At 37.5% G+C, this 16,695-nt stretch overlaps 1 protein-coding gene across 5 annotated transcripts in view; it reads left to right on the forward strand.

The window, feature by feature from the left end:
• ZNF521 (zinc finger protein 521) overlaps positions 1–16,695 on the forward strand; it is a 281,926-nt gene that overhangs the window by 28,993 nt on the left and 236,238 nt on the right. For all 5 annotated transcript variants that reach the window (XM_049697670.1, XM_049697672.1, XM_004273739.3 and 2 more), the window contains one exon: positions 1,675–1,854. In XM_049697670.1, the coding sequence (XP_049553627.1) occupies positions 1,675–1,854 (180 nt within the window). The remainder of the gene's footprint in view (positions 1–1,674; positions 1,855–16,695) is intronic.

Genomic DNA, 16,695 nt, shown 5'->3' on the forward strand with positions numbered 1-16,695 from the left:
GGACACCATGCTGGGCAAAGTACAAGACAAACGAAAAAGATCCTGTGATTACTCCCCCAGGGATGAGCAGTCTAAACGCCAGTAGGTTGAAATGGGTACTGCGTCGAGTGTTGAGTTAATTTTCCAGACGGCAAATCAACTCAAATTACCAATTTACTTAAACACGTTTTTTAGGTTTTTTTGAAAACAAACAAACAAACAAAACCACTTGCTCTTTGATTTGGGAATTCTGCTTTTGTTTTACAAACCCAAGAGATTATTATATGTGTTGACATGTAAGTTGATTTTGGTATATGTGAATCATTTGAAGGGTGGTGATATAGTTAAGTTTATTGCAGATGTGTAGAAAGGCTTTGGAATAACTTCCAGCCAAAGGGGAGCACCGTGACTTGTAGAAATAGGTTCGTAGAAGCACGTGACATGCAAGGTAGCAGGAAGCACTTTACGACAGCGGACAGTGGTATGGCGGCACTGACTGACTTTTCTAAGAAGTCTGGGCTAGTTTGATCCTGTGAATTCTGTATCGTAACATTGCAAATATTTATCCTCCCATAGCTAAACAAATTGACTACAGATAACACATTACATATTTCTTAGGTATCTGGACACAGTTCTTTTGTAACTGTTCATTGAAAACTCTATTTTGAGACATAATTTATTTCTGACTTTGGAGGACTTCTTGCTATTAGAAATGAATGTCCCGTTAAGTTAAGTCACAGATTGTATTATCCTAATTTTCCCTAAAGAGGCGTCTTCTCTCCCTCTGTGCTTTCCTGCAAAGAGGAGCAGTGACACTAGAATGCTTGGGGATACTTCGCTAAAATGAGGCAAAAGACAGCATAAAGAAAATCACAACGTATTTATTGAGCTCTAAGTGAAAATATTGCACGTGTTTTGCTCTCTTATGAATGATATTTGTGTATCATTCTTAGGGTTACAATGGCACTATTTTTAGTTTTCCCTCTATTTAGCTTTTCGAAACTGATAATGCCGGTTCAAGTTGTTGACTTGATTATAATTTGCAGTTGCTCTTTGTATATTTTGTTTTATTTTTTTGATGATTTTGAAAACAAGAGACATACCAGTACATTTACACTTGAATTGGTGCTTGCAAGAATGTTATGCTATGTGGTAGAACTTATTTTGCTATTGCTGTCTAACAAATAATGGGGTAACTGTGTGTTTTGACCAGTCTATAAGTAAAGGTCAATTTTGTGCCTATGGTAATTAGCTTAGCTTACTCTAGACTTTTGGCTAATTCTGGTAATTTCCTGTGAAAGAGTATATTTAGCAGAAAAGGAATTCATTCTCAAGCACAGTGGTTTTTCCCTTTGCATTGGAGACTGTTTAAAAGTGATTCCTCTCTCTCTTGTAAGCAAACAAAGGCTGTAAAAAAATGTCAAAGTTAACCTTAATTGTGGCAAATTATTTGAAAGAGGAGCTGAGAAAAGGGCTACATGTTGGAGGACAAAAGGAAAAACTCCAGTCATCACGAACTGACAAATTTTAGGGAAGTCCCACTTTTGATGCTTCTGTAATAAAATCTACAATAAAGCCCTCCTAGTGCAGCTTCAAGGAAAAAGGTGTTTCTGGTTTGGGTAGCAAGATGAAGCGCTACTTTAAAAGAACCTGTCTTTAAACACCATACTTACAGTCTTGATTTTTTTTTTTCAGACCCCAACTGTGAACTTGAAGACAAGACTGAAGATGGAGAGGCAGGGGACTGTAAGAAGAGGCCAGAAGATGGTGAGGAGCTGGAAGACGAAGGCGTGCACAGCTGTGACAGCTGCTTCCAGGTGTTTGAGTCACTGAGCGACATCACAGAACACAAGATTAATCGATGTCAGCTGACAGGTAAACACACCTACCACTTCTCATCTTCTCGTACGTCTTCTCTATTTCTGATTTTTCCGTTTGTTTCTTGTTTTTCAGCTGACAGGTAAACAACACTTGCCACTTCTTGTCTTCTCATACTGTTCTATTTCTGATTTTTTCCGTTTGTTCCTTTTTTTTTTTTTCACCCCCTCTTCCAGCTGTTACATTCTTCTACTTGAGTACCTAGGTAAGTCTAGAAGTGCTTTAGAAAGAATTCCAAGATGATGGTTTACGGCAAACTCATTGTCACAGTCATCCTTAGATTTTGAATTGTACCCAGATTTTAATAGCTAATGGATATGTTTTCATTTCCTTTTTTTTTTTTTTTTTGACTACCGTGATACCACGTAGATACAGAGCCTAACATCGGGTGGCTAAAATAAAGTTTAAAAATACCTTCCGAATAAGTTTTCACAGAAGTTTAGTGTGCACGAACTTATTTTAGTTTAAACATCATCTCAAGAGAACTTTCACTGATTGGTCGCTCTCTGCTGAGTTTGGTGCCTTTTTTGTGTTCCTATAAAGCCCAATGCTTATTCTTGAATACCACAGTGTTCACTGCATGTGTTAACTTTCCATCTCCCTCATTAGACTGGAAGCTCCTGGATGGCAGGAGCTCTGTCTTATTCATCATTGTATTCTCTGAGTCTTGCACAGTGCCTGGCCTACAGAAGGTGCTCGCTAAGGCACAGAAGCTATTCTGCTATACATTTCGCGGGAAGAATCAGATTTAAAATGACAGGAAGCATGATGCGTTCAAGTTAATGGTTGGATAAAAGTAAAACTCAGTTTGCCAAGTTTCTACCCTCTTTAAAAATATATCCTGCAAGAACATACTATATGAGGCTGGGTGGGACATTTTAGATAGATATCTCTTTTTAGACTCCTGTCATTTTTCTCTTACTGATGATACTGACACTGCTCCAGTGTGTGTGTGTGTGTCTGTGTGTGTGTGTGTGTTTGTAGATCTCTTACTCTATCTTATTTTCCTAGCACAAATCTTTCTTCAACTAACCATGTATAGGAAATGTATTTATTAGACAAGTGGTTCTCCAGCTGTTTCCCACAGAATATTGATATTTTTGTAAGATTTTAATAGGTGTTCCATTTTAAGCAGGTTTCCTGAACAGATTATTATGGAACTGTTGGATTAAATCCAGTTAAATAGGCTTCATTATTGAAGTGCACTGTGGCTCTTCAAAAAGGGATTGCAGTGAGTAAGTTTATTAGGCCATAGACTCTCCTCTCTTTCAGAAAACCCATTATTGTTTTTTTTGGAGTGTAAGTTTGAAAATCTGTGACGCTTATATAAGCATTGCTATATACATATTTTGTGGGTTTTGGTAACCTTTTTTTGATACAGTTCCAAACTTAGAGACAAATTGCAAAAACAGTATATAGAACTCCCATCTACCACTTATCTGATTCACCAGTTTTTTACATTTTACCCTACTTGATCTGTCATTGCCTCTTCACTAGTTTTTTTTCTTAGTCATTTGAGAGAAGGTTGAAGACTTCACACCCTTCGAAATATATTCGGTGCATTTCCTAAGAACAAATACAGTCTCTTACATGGCTGTGGCACACTTATCAAAATGAGGAAAGTTCACATTTAACACATAGAGTACTGTTATCTAATCCACAACCAATATTTAAATTTCAACAGTTGTCCCAATAATGTCCTTTAGAGGTTTTTGCTTGTTTGTTTCATTTTCTTTCTTCTTCTTTCTAATTTTTTAATTGTCATGTCTCTTTTGTTTCCTTTCACCTGGAATGGTCTCTCACTTTTTGAGGAGTACCTGCCAGCACTTTATAAAATGCCCATCTGTAATTGGGTTTGCTTGATGTTTCCTCATGATTAAATTCAGGTTACATACTTCCATGGCAGGAATGCCACCAAAGTGGTGCTGTGCCCTTCTCAGTACATCAGATCAGGAAGTACCTGATGTTGACTATACTATACCAGTGTTGATGGGGTTAACACTGAATACTTGTTTTAGGTGGTGTCCACCAAATTTCTCCAGTGTTAAAATGTTGCTCTTTTCCCTTTGTAAATAATAAGTAATTTGTGGGAAGATGCTTTGACACTAAGTAAATATTTTCTCTCATGAAATCTCCATTTTAGCTGTATAATTTTTGTATTTATTAGTTGGCCTTCTGCCACAGTTTCCTTTCTTATTCATTCATTTATTTTTGTATTCGTATCACCATGGGCTTTTGGATTTGTATTTTATTCAGTGGGTCATAATTCATTACCATTATTTTGATGCCCAGATTGCCTGAGATTTGGCCAGTAGGAGTCCCTTTGAATGGTATTCTGGGTCAGTTTAATGTCTCCATCATTATTTGAGGACTGACTCAGTTTCTGCTGCAAACAGATGCTCCAGGCTCATCATGTTATAGTCCTAATCAGTCTTTTGTCCAAGGAACCCTGGTTCCTTTAAGAGGACAAAGGTATTTAGAAATCAAGATATGGGCACTGTGTATACTCATTGATAGAGGTATATCATTGATTATAAACCATATCAGCAGATAGAATTTAGGAAATGTATATGTGTGTTTAATATAATACATGTATAATATAACTTATAAAATGCACATATATACAAATCTATACACATATATGTATTTTTCTCTCTCTAATAAGAACCACATGTTTCTATTGATACCTCTAATTCAATCCAACATTTGAGATACATTCCAATCTTTTTTCTTTCCATATTTATTACTATCCTCTCTAGCAGGGAGACACCTATCTTCCATCATCCTCAACTAGACATTTCTCTTCTCTTGACCCCTTTCTAATCAATAATGATCCACTAGAAGTAACTAGATTTTAAGTTTTTAACTGTAGACTTGTTTTGCCTGTTCTAGAGCTTCTTATAAGTACACACAGTATGTACTCTTTTTTGTGTCTAGCTTCTTTTGTTCAGCATAGTGTCTGCAAGGTTCATTCGTGTTGTGTATATGAGTAATCTGTTCTTTTTTATTGCCGAGCAGTATTCCATCACATGAGTGTATCCTAATTTTGTTTTCCATTCTCCTATTGGTAGACATTTTGGTTATTTTTAGTTTTTGGTTGTTGTGCATAAAGTCGTCGTGAACCTTCCTATACAGGGCCTTTTGTGGATATATGTTTTATTTCTCGAGTTACTAAGTAGGAGTAGAATTGCTGAGTCATGGGGTAGAGTATATTTAACTGTATGAAAAACTTCTGAATCTTTATCACAAGTGGTTGCACCGTTTTACACTCTCACCAGCAATGTCTATGAGTTCCCGTTGTGCATCCTTGATAACATTTGTGTTGCCAGTCTTTTTAATTTAAGCATTCTGTTGGGTGTGTAAAGGTATTCTTTGTGGATTTATTTGCATTTTCTAATTCATGTACATTTAATTGACTTCATTTAATTCATTTTTCCTCAGAATGCATAATTTTTGGAAAATCCCATTAAATGCAGTTAGTATGATTCTATTTTTAGTGGAATAGCTTTAAAGGGAAGCTTTACTTATGTGGAGTCAACACTAACATTAAGGTGAAGACATGGGAACCTAACTGATATGGCCAATATAAACTATGCCAGCAAGAAATCTTACCTTAGGTGAGAGTGGTGTATCTCTCATGTGAAAGATTAACTTTAAAATTCAATATTAAGAAAACCTTGAAGTTCTATTTAGTGTTTACGTTTTATTGAGTTCCTGCCATGGAAATATCCTTATGTTCAGCTCTGTGAAGCAAAACAACAACAACAACAAAAGAAACATTATTCCTGGATAACTTTATATATTATACAATAATATATTTCTTTATATATTATACAACTTTAATATCAGTGCAGAAAATGTTGAATTTTCAGCACGTGGTATGGTGAAGGTAATATCTATGGGTTAAATACTTTTTTCTTCAAAAACTTCAATCCCTAATAAAATATTTGGTTTATTTTGATCTTAAGCTTTCTAAAAGCTTAGAATCTAGTCTGTGCTCACATCATTTTATCCCACAACATTTTAAACAAAGGAAAGAAAACAGAGTCTTATTTGTGACTTAATGAAACATTTCAGGAAAGGTACAGCTGATGCGTCTTTGTCCTGTTTATTGATGTTCAGGGTGATTTCTTGGGGAGGGCGGTAGATTGATGAGGGGAAAAGCAGAAGTGGAGGATCAGGGAGAAAGCAAAAGGGGGAGAAACAAAATCAGGAATCCTTCACATTTGTTTAAAGTGTTAAAGTTCAAACTTGGGTTGAGTTAGCTAAGGGTACCCTTCAGTCTAATCTGGAAGAGATTAAAGACACTGGCAGCATTTTAATTAAAAAAGTAATATGATGCTTTTACCTTCTTCCTTGATTAAAACCTTTTACTCTGCGTTAGGAGGTCTGACTTTTCCACATTTAGTTTCCTGCTGCTTGAGTTTACTCTCTTCTTGGTGCTTCTTCTTTTTTCTGGTGGACAAAATGGTAGTTTAGCAAAGTAGGATATTTCTAGTTGTTTTCTTTTTCCCTTTTAGTTTTACTCTTTTTTGTTTCTTTAATTTTTTTTTTTTTTTTTTTTTTGTCTTTTAACTTCATCTAGCCCCATTTGTATCTTTGCTAATTTTCCCTTGATTCCTGTCCTTGTTTCAAGACTCTTAATTTCCTTGTTGTCCTTATATCTCTCCTTCTTTTCTCTCTGGCTATTTTATGGTCTCTTGCTGTTTTCTCAACTTTCTTCTTTGCTCCTTGTGGCTTCCCTTCTGTTCGTCTCGAAGTCTTTACTTACATGTGTCGTCCTATCCATCTAGACCAGAGCCTGAAAACCTTTTGGTGAACAATTTGTATGAAGAAAGAGGGAACTCCTAGTAGTGTATAGGAGGGTTAACTATAGAATAGAATTAGGAGAGAAAAGTCTTAAAACTTGCTGATTTGCAAAATAACACAAAACGGAGGTATTCTGTGGTCTGACACCTACGGAGGTCAGTCAGGGTCGTTTTGTTGAAACCACCCTGAACTGGTAAAAACCTGCCCTGAGATTCCCATCCCTAACTGAGTGCTTTCTTGGTAACTTGAGATCTGTTCTTTGGTGACTCTCATACCCAAGGGTGAGCTGCCAAGGTGAAAACTGACTCGCTCCAAACTGGAAGTTTTGAAATCCTGGTCTAGTCATGCCAAGTGAGCCTAGACTAGTCCTGGCCTTAGGAGATGAAGGTCAAATATGGACCAAGATGATCAATTTTATTTTATTTTATTTTGCCTGTGCCACGCAGCATGTGGGATCTTAACTTCCCTGACCAGGGATTGAACCTGTGCCCCCTGCATTGGAAGGGCAAGTCTTAACCAGTGGACCGCCAGGGAAGTCCCAAGATGATCAATTTTAGACTCAGATTTGAAAGTCAGCTCAGGGATCGGGTATGCCCCAGGTCAGTTCATGAGTAGGTACCAGTGACCTGGACTGAACTCACAGACAGCAGATCCAGCATCGGCCCAGAGATCTAGGGGGTCACACACACAGTTAATGGGGTTCATCACTGAGGGGAATTCTGGAAGGTGGGCACTGTTGTGGAGAAGCATCCTGACCTAGGAAGCAGCAGAACAGTCCCTAAGGATAACGAGGTACAGGGTGGCCCTCTTCTTTGTCTCTCAGGGCAGCTGTCCTCTAGTCTGCAATCCAACATGTGTAAGTAAAGTATATATCATCCCTGCTTGAAGGAATAAGGGGAAAGGGGAAAAAAAAAATTAAATCCCGCTCTTCAGTTGTAGCAGGAGATGCAAACCACCTGTCTTGCCCCAGCCGCGCTGTCTTTTTCCTGGAGGCTGAGAAGGGAGGGAAATCAACACTCTAATGCTGTTGGGACTCTCTGATGCAGAAGACAGATTATCAAAATATATATTTAAAGAAGGAAAAGCACAGAGAACCTCTCATTTTACTAATCCACAAACCCTATCATTTCTTGCCATTTCCCTCAGGGAGTGGGGAGGGCTGGAAGCCAGAGGGGTCTCATCACACTTCTCAACAAAGATTTAATAGCAGGGTGCTAAGGGGAAGGCTGAGATTACGGAGACTTTATTATGCTTACAAAACTGAGTAAGAACTAGCATTGTAAATCATCAAAACTAAGCTTCACTTAACAGGATAAATGTGTAAAGTGCATTTGGTAATACTGTATGCTTGTTGTTCTGAGTCATTTTTCTCTTCTCTCCTGCTAATTTGCAAACTTGAGTTGTCTGTTAAGTGTTCTTTCCCGTCATTGATGTGAATTGCCTGGGTGTAAATGCAGAAAAACTAAACAGCGTTGTATTAGTTCTTAACCCTCTGGCCCACTATACTGTTGGTAAGATGAGTAGGTCGAGGTGTGTGTGACAGCAAGGCTGTTGTAGTTTGGGGGAAAATGTTTGTAGACCAGATTTATAAAACGCTAACCATATTTGTGGCTTCTTTACAAATACTGATACTGTACGGGTTCACATTTTTGAAGAAAAGGAACTGAACCAATGATTAGACACTGCATCAGTATAAAATAGTATGTTCATTTAATTTGATTTTAAAAGTTATGAGACTCCCTGGAAGCTTCACACAGATTTTGTGAACTGAACACTTTTAGACATCTGGATTTTTTTTTTTTTTTTTGACTAAAGAATTTAAAGAAAAAGTGAAAGTGATTGAACATGTGTTATATGGTTGTGGAAAATTAAAGACTGGTTGGTTCCACTTGACAGTCAAGTACCCTAACAGCGAGTTCTGTTGGCAGTGGGAATAAGGAAAATGAGTGTTTTATGGAATGAAGCATCATTTTCACAGAAGCGTATTGAAACTGTTTTCAGAAATTTTTTTTCCCTGTTTTCCTTTTCAAATCATTAGTTGAAATAAATTACATGAAATAAATGTGATATTTTAACACTTTAGTTTATATTAATTAGGTTCAATGCATTATGCCTTTGATTTGCATATTTCTACATTAATTTCTATATTAATTCATTATTCATGCTTTGTTATTAATCATTTATATATAAATTAATTATCTCTTTCTATATTAATTAGGCTTAAGGCACTGTATATTTTATTTTCCTATGTCCCTCTGTTTTGATCAATTTCTTGTTTCCTACCCAAAATATTTCCTTAGTGTTTTTAGGCTACTTCATTCTTCAAATCCCCCTAAGCCCCCAAAATGCAATTTCGTGGCCTCCACTGATTCCATTCCCCAGCCCCTTCTCCACATGCTTCTTATTTTTCAGACCAGTGGTTTCCAAACTTTTTTGATTAAAAAAATATAGGCTGCATCTTCATAATACATACTTATCAATATATTACATAGATGCACATATGATACAACACTCAAAAAACAGAAATTGAAAAATGAGGTGAAGATGAAATAAATAGATTTAAAAAATAAATTTATATTGTTTTGAAGTTCTGGTCTAGATTCATTTATTTTGACAATTTATTTTAATGGCTGTGAGAGCTAAGAGAGCTATCTCAGAAGACCACAAAGAGAGAACGTCTGTTATTACACTTCTTGCTGAGGTTCATAACTATCGATGTTGGCTATAGCCACCATATTTCAAATAACTTTCCTGAAATCTCAATTTTGTTTTGCCAACTTTTGGTCACATCTGATTAAATTGTTTCTTTCTTCCGTCCTTCATCCTGTGGCTGACAAAGAGCTTTTACTAGGAGTAGAAGGGCTAGACTTGCCATTTTCTTGTTGATTATTTGTGCACAGCTATCAATATCCTGCAGTTTCCTTGCAGAAAACTTTAAAAATCACTTATCAAAACTTGAGGATTGTGTGTGAATTAGATTACTTAACATTAAACAAGATGATCCACAGGTCTGTTTCACTGGGCACTATTTTGAGATGTGGGAAGGGAGTGGAGAAGCAAGGGCACCCAGGATGACTATTTATCTTCTCACTCTCAGGATGCTGGGTGGCTGTTTATGGCTGCTGTCCCTTCTGATTGGTTGCTAAATATTCAGACTATCTTTTCTACCCTGGGATATGTACCCTATATTTCAGAGACCACTGTTGTTGACTACCATTTACTTCATCATGTGAAAAACAACTCACCAAGTCTCCGCTCCTCTCGGTTTTAGAGAAGGTGGTGTGGCTTGAGTGTGTCATTTTCTTGGTCTGGCAGGACCATGACTAAAGTTCTTCTACGCATTTACCAGAGAGAAAGCAATTGTCCATGATTGGTTCCAACCTCTGAGCTGTTGGTTGAGTGAGCTCCTTTTTCTAGTTTTGGAGGAAGGGTCCGTTAAACTATTACCTGCTGTAAAAGCATTGTTGTTTCCACATTGATTTTGCTACAGCAGAACTTTGATATTAGTGTTTAGTCTACTGTCTTTTTCTTGATATATTTGTTTGTGAAATTCTCTACCAAAACATGGATATAAAATAATCATTTTCAGGTCCATTATTGTCTCGAAGCTTTTGAATGATTTTGGGCATTGTAATTGGGATTTATAAAAGGCCTTTACTGATGAGGTACATTTTCCCACTATGAATGGTGAGTTATTACATGTATTAATTTATTAAAATTAAATAGCTGGAATATTGAAGGGGTAGTTTTAAGAAATACTTCTCTGTATTTTTGATGTGCATTTTAAAATTAGGTGTTTTTACGCTCATTCTTGATAGATTATCTGGGCAGAGGTTGACGGTTATTTTTGTTCCATGTTATGAAGATATTACACCATAATCGTGATTGCTATTGTTTTTGTTGAGCTATCTGTAGTCATTCTAATTATAGTTCTTTTGTGTGTAATTTGTCTTTTCTATTTAGTTGGATTTTACATATTCTCTTTGATTTCATGTTCTGAAGTTTCACTAAAATATGTCTAACTGTGGAAAAAAATAAAAATAAAAAATAAAATTAGGTGTTTTTACTGTCAGCCTGTTATAATAATTTGTGAATCACAAGAAAGCTACTGATTATGAATGGAAAGTTCCTAAAGGATGAACTCTCCTAGAAATAGAAAATACATGGGTAAATTCACTTTATTTTTTACAAGTAAGAGCTAAGTGGAGAATATCCTGTATTAGCTATAACTATTTGCAAATTACCTGCTCCTTGATTAGTTTGAGGTTTTTGAAATTAGCATTTTGAAATGAATAGAACTCAAGAAGCAAATTAGCATTATTTGTCTGTGTATTAAAAATGTTACCTTTGGATGTCTTGTGGAACCATAACTGTTTTAGAGAAGTGGTCTGGCCTTAGTTGTATAATTGATAATGAACATATTATCATCTAATTCTGTGGTTTCAGGATTTATTTGCCAAAAATTGTAAATAAAATATCAAGAACACAAACCATGGGAGAATATCTTCAAGAATTTCCACCATGTCCTTGATGGTCATTGATGGTAATTAAAGCTGTCAGTTTGTCCCTGTGGAGAAGTGTAAAGATTATAAATGAAGGGCTGTATTTGGGATGTGGAAACAGTGGGGCCTCTTTTGTGGGGAAGATGAATGAAAAGAAACCAACTATTTCCTCGGCCCTGTGCAGCCATTCAGTCTGTCTTATAAACAGGGTGATGTTTAGGTATTTGGATACATTTGTGTGCACACGAGAGCTCTGCCACATGTAGCCTATTCTCAGATGTGAAATTCAACATGATAAAACTTAGGAGGTTGAATTTTTACAGTTTTGTATGACTGCACTTTTCTTTTTTCTACATTACTCTGCTTAAGATGCTTGTGACCAATATCTGCTTCCTTTATAAGGTAGTGAGTTGATAAGAAAAGTGGACTATTTCCCCATCCTTTCTCTTTGTGTGAAGTCTCTGGCTGGGGATCTAGTCTTTGGGGAATGGCAGCAATGTCACAGAGATCTATGACCTCCTAATAGGCCTTGGGAGGGGAAGGCAGGACTCATTCTACACTGTGCCTCAGGGCTTAGTTCCTTTAAACTTCAAGGAATTGGATGGAACTCTTCACTCCTCCTTTCTTTCAGCTTTACCTTCAGGGGAAATTGATCGATTAGAGGTGATTATTCCACAAACTCTGAACCCTTTTCCCCTCTTTGTTCCAACCGGAGCTCCTCAAAGTTTAAAGGGATTGTGTCTCCTGGGTGAAATGTAGAATGAATTTAAATAGATTATTGGGTAGAACTCTTTGAACACACATTAAAAGTGCTAGAAAAATATATTTGGAACTGAAAGAAATATGGGAAGCAAAAGGAGAAAGTAACATTTGTTTCAAGATAATGATAATGTAATTATATGGGACATTTTTGAGCACATGATTAGCTGTTAGAATATAGTAGTGCTTCAACCAAGAAAATAATAGAGTCAGTGCAACAAATCGACAGTTGTAGAAAATCTGGATGGTGACTAAGACCCTAATAGGCCCAAAGACAACCGTAAATGACTGGGTTTATATATGTCCTCTGTGAAGCACAGCAAAATTCTACTAATTGATGGCTTTCAGTTTTTTCTAACTTCTTTGTTTAACAACAACAAAAAATGATCTATACCTAATTCTCTTTTTGCATGTGTGATACATTTGCCTTATCGGCACTATGGACCTTATTTGAGTTATATTTCATACCACATCAATTTAATTTTTCCCCCTTTAAAAAAATCTAATTCCTGGACTCTACCTACCCACAGAGCAGTATTAGCTCCCCCTGGTGACTAAATAAAAATGTAGGCAAGTGATGAGCTTCATTAACTTTAACTTTTAGATGCATAATTAGCATTAGGATGTATACAGTTGGCAAGTACACTGAACTGTTTTCCAAGAAAAAATTCCAATTAGTCTTGAGAAATGTCCATTTTCATGTCAGTTTATTTACATGGTGAAGGCTGGTCTATCTTATGTGGCTTTCCTGGAGTTCTGCCCATTTTAATGACACCGAAGCTCGTGGTTTCTGATGTGGGAGATATTAGGACGGAAGGCAGATATTCAGATCTTCTGTAAACTAGGAGCTGATTAGAGACACAAAAAATGAAAGTAAGAGTGCTACCAATTTACCTATCTATCATTCTTGCAAAATAGACTTTCCATAGAAAAGGTTATTATTGTTAAAATGATTTGAAATCTCTCCATATCTTGGCTGTTGTGAATAACGCTGCAATGAACATGGGAGGGCAGGTATCTCTTGAAGATCCCAATTTCAGATCCTTTAGTTGTAAACCCACTTATAAGATGAATAAGTTCAGGGGATCTAATGCACTGCATTGTATAATAGTTAGAGAAAATTATACTGTACTATATACTTGACAGTAGCTAAGAGAATAGATCTTTAATCCTCTCATCACAAAAAAGAAATGGTAATTATGTGAGGTGATAGAGGTGTTAGCTAACCCTACTATGGTAATCATTTTGCAGTTAATAAGTGTATCAAGTCATCACGTTGTATTAAACTTATACAGTGTTACGTGTCAATTCTATCTCAGTAAAGCTGGAAAAAATAAAATAAATTTTTTGGGGAAGGACACTGTTGTACATTCAAACACCAAGATGTGTTTTTTTGTTGTCACCTCAAGGAAGCATTTTTCCAATTTAATTTACAAATTGTTTAAAAGTGTCTATTTTTATTACTTGGATTGCTTTCCAACTTAACTCGTATAGTTTAGTTTCTAAAACTTTTCCCCTTCATAATTATCAGTTTGACGGACACTTGAGAATGCCTTTATAATCCTTCTGAAAAGAAATTTGTCAAGTCTGTCATATCTGTCATATACTTACCAGTCAACCCTCCGTGTCCTCGGGTTCCACAAATGCGGATTCGACTGATCCGCGGATCAAAAATATTTGGGAAAAAAAATTCCAGAAAGTTAACAAAAAGCAAAACTTGGATTTGCCTTGCACTCCGGCAACTATTTACATAGTATTTAGACTATTTACATAGCATTTACATGCTATTACATATTATAAATTATTTAGAGATGATTTAAAGTATGTGACAGGGTAAGCATAGGTTATATGCAAATACTAGGGACTCAAGCATCCATGGATTTTGGTATCTACTCGGGGTGTTCTGGAACCAGTCCCCCAGGGATACCCAGGGATGACTGTATTTCTTATATGTAGTCTTATTTTCTATGAAAAAAGTATTTGCTTTTCACCGCTGTTTTATGCTGGTTATCAAAAAGCAATGTCTGTGACTGTGTGATCTGGTTTAATGTTTTATATTAAATATTATATATTATTATGCATTCAAAAGGAAAGATTTAAAATATTATCTGAGAGCTAATATTTGAATGGTTCTTTTGCTCCTCCTTTTGTTCTCCTGAATATTTTATATTTCTGTAATTTAGCACCTCCCCCTCCCCCATCATGTTTTTTTTGGTTTTTGCTTTTCTTCCTTTCCTTAGGAACCACACCTCTCTGTGTTACTAGAAAGGGTATAATCTAGACTCAATCACTTCTTAGTATCACCTTCTTCGGCCTGTGGAAATCCAAGTGAAGCTTCTTTTGGAGCCATTGATATCATTCTGTCATTTGGGCTGCAGTGATGGTCTGGTTATCAAGCAGCACAGCTGAACACAGCCCCTCTTCCTCACCTCAGTTTTTTTCTCTCTCCTTCCCTTACTTCTGTTACTTCCTTCCTCAAGTAGATGGCCTGCCCTTTGCAGTTTATTTGTCCCCGTGCCTTGCAAAAAAGCAAAGGACCACACTTTGCCTGAACTTGTGCTAGTGGTCACTCATAGGGGGAGATAAATTTGGTTGTTCATGATGAAACAGTGATAACTTTCTTCTTATCACATGTTTATTAATACAGATGTTATTACAGTGATTAGATACTGCAGTTGGGCTCAATATAATGAAAAGTGTATGGCTCCATTACTTTCTACACTAAGAAGACCATGCAGAGATAGTGAAATGAATAGCACCGCTCTGTAGTTTGTTTTCCTAAATACTACTACGCATTTATCAGCAGTTCAATTCAAGAAACATTTATCAAGTTTCTAGTCTTTGTCAAATAAGTACTGGGCCCAGGATCTTCTGGGAGAAAAATGGTTTAGGGTGGGTCTCTGAGCCTAACTCGGACTCAGGGTTGGCTTCCTGGAGCATGTGATGCCTTGAGTGGTAAGAGAGTTCGCTAGTGAAGATAGGTGGGGAGAGGCATTTCAGGCAGACAAAAGAGGAGGAAAAATAGGAATGGGATATGAAACAGAAAAGTATCTGCTGGGGCAACATCAAGCTAGAGGAAAGTGCAAGATAGGGAAACTGAGAGAATGTGAATGTATTAGTCCCCTATTGCTGCATAATAAATGACTCCAGCAATTTTGACTTAAAGCAGCAATCACGTATCATCTTAAAGTTTCTGTAGTTCAGGAATTTGGGAGCAGCTTACCTGGGAGATTCTAGTTCAGGGTCTCTTATGAGGTTGCAGTTGAGGCGTTGGCCAGGGCTGCAGTTAGCTGAAGTTTTGAATGGGACTAGAGGATTCACTTCTAAGCTCAATCACATGGCTGCCGACTGGACATCTCAGATCTTCACCACATGAGCCTCTCTATAGAGTTGCTCATGGCATGTCAGTAGGCTTTCCCCAGAACAAGTAAAGTGAGAGGGAGGAGAGGGAAGGGGAAAGGTTTTGGAAAAGGGTGAGGGAGAGAAGGAGAGAAGCTGCAATGTCTCTTATGGCCTAATCTTGGAAGTGGCATACTATTTCTTCTGCTATATTCTATTATTATTATTATTATTTTTTGTGTGTGTGTGATACACGGGCCTCTCACTGCTGTGGCCTCTCCCGCTGCGGAGCACAGGCTCCGGACGCACAGGCTCAGCGGCCATGGCTCACGGGCCCAGCCGCTCCGCGGCATATGGGATCTTCCTGGACTGGGGCACAAACCCATGTCCCCTGCATCGGCAGGCGGACTCTCAACCACTGCGCCACCAGGGAAGCCCCATATTCTATTATTGATCACACAGACCAACCCTTGGTATGATATGAGAGAGAATTACACAAATGCCTGAATACCAGGAGATGGGGTTCAGTGGGGGCCACCTTGAAGGCTGGTTAGTGCAATGAACTGGGAAGGAAAGGTACGATCTGGCCATTGGGGGACCATGCTAAGAAGTTAAATTTGATTCTCTGGCCTGTGCTTTTCAAACTGCTCTGAGGAACCTCACAGATATATATCAGCCAGGGAGGCATGGAGGTAGGGAGTTGAGATAGCAGGGATCCTCCATTCCCTGCAATCAGAACAGCCCAGGCTGGAATTGTTTCATATAATGGAAATTCAAGAAAGATTTCACTTTAGTATTGAGTTTAGAAGCTTAAGAATGTTTGATAATTACTGTTTTAGGCAGTGAGTAGCTATTGAAGGTTTCACACAGGGGAATATATGCTCAGATTGAATGGTGTGTGTAGATTTAATGGGGAAATTGGGGGGGGGGGGCTGGGATTCCAGACAGGCAGCTCTTGCAATTGCACGAGTAAGAGAAGATGGGGCCAAAACCAGTGCAGTGGTCGTAGGAGTGGAGAGGAGGACCAAATGCAATAACTGTTTAGGAGGTAAAATCATCCAGATGTAGCTATTGATAAATTTTGGGGGCATAAGAGCAAGGAAAAGATTAGAACAAGCCCCCAGTCTCCGAACTCCTCAGGTGCATTGAGTGGCCATCCCCTGATACCAGGAATGAAAAAGAAGCAGGATTGGAAGGTAGGATGGTGAGTTCACTTTTGCTCAGGTTAAATTTGAGATACTCTCTTGGCTAGAATTGTTTAGAACAGCAGTTGTTTACCTAGGCCAGAACCCATAGGTAGACATTAGGCCACTTAGCATACTTCCTATTTCCTTGAGTCATGGTTTAGTTTTCCCTTTGTCAATTATCTAAGTTTCTCCCACAACTTGCCCCCCATTTTTGTTTCTGATCCAGCATTTCCCCCCCTGGT

The sequence above is a fragment of the Orcinus orca genome, chromosome 15 (assembly GCF_937001465.1).
Source record: "Orcinus orca chromosome 15, mOrcOrc1.1, whole genome shotgun sequence".
In the NCBI taxonomy this organism is placed as follows: domain Eukaryota; kingdom Metazoa; phylum Chordata; class Mammalia; order Artiodactyla; family Delphinidae; genus Orcinus; species Orcinus orca.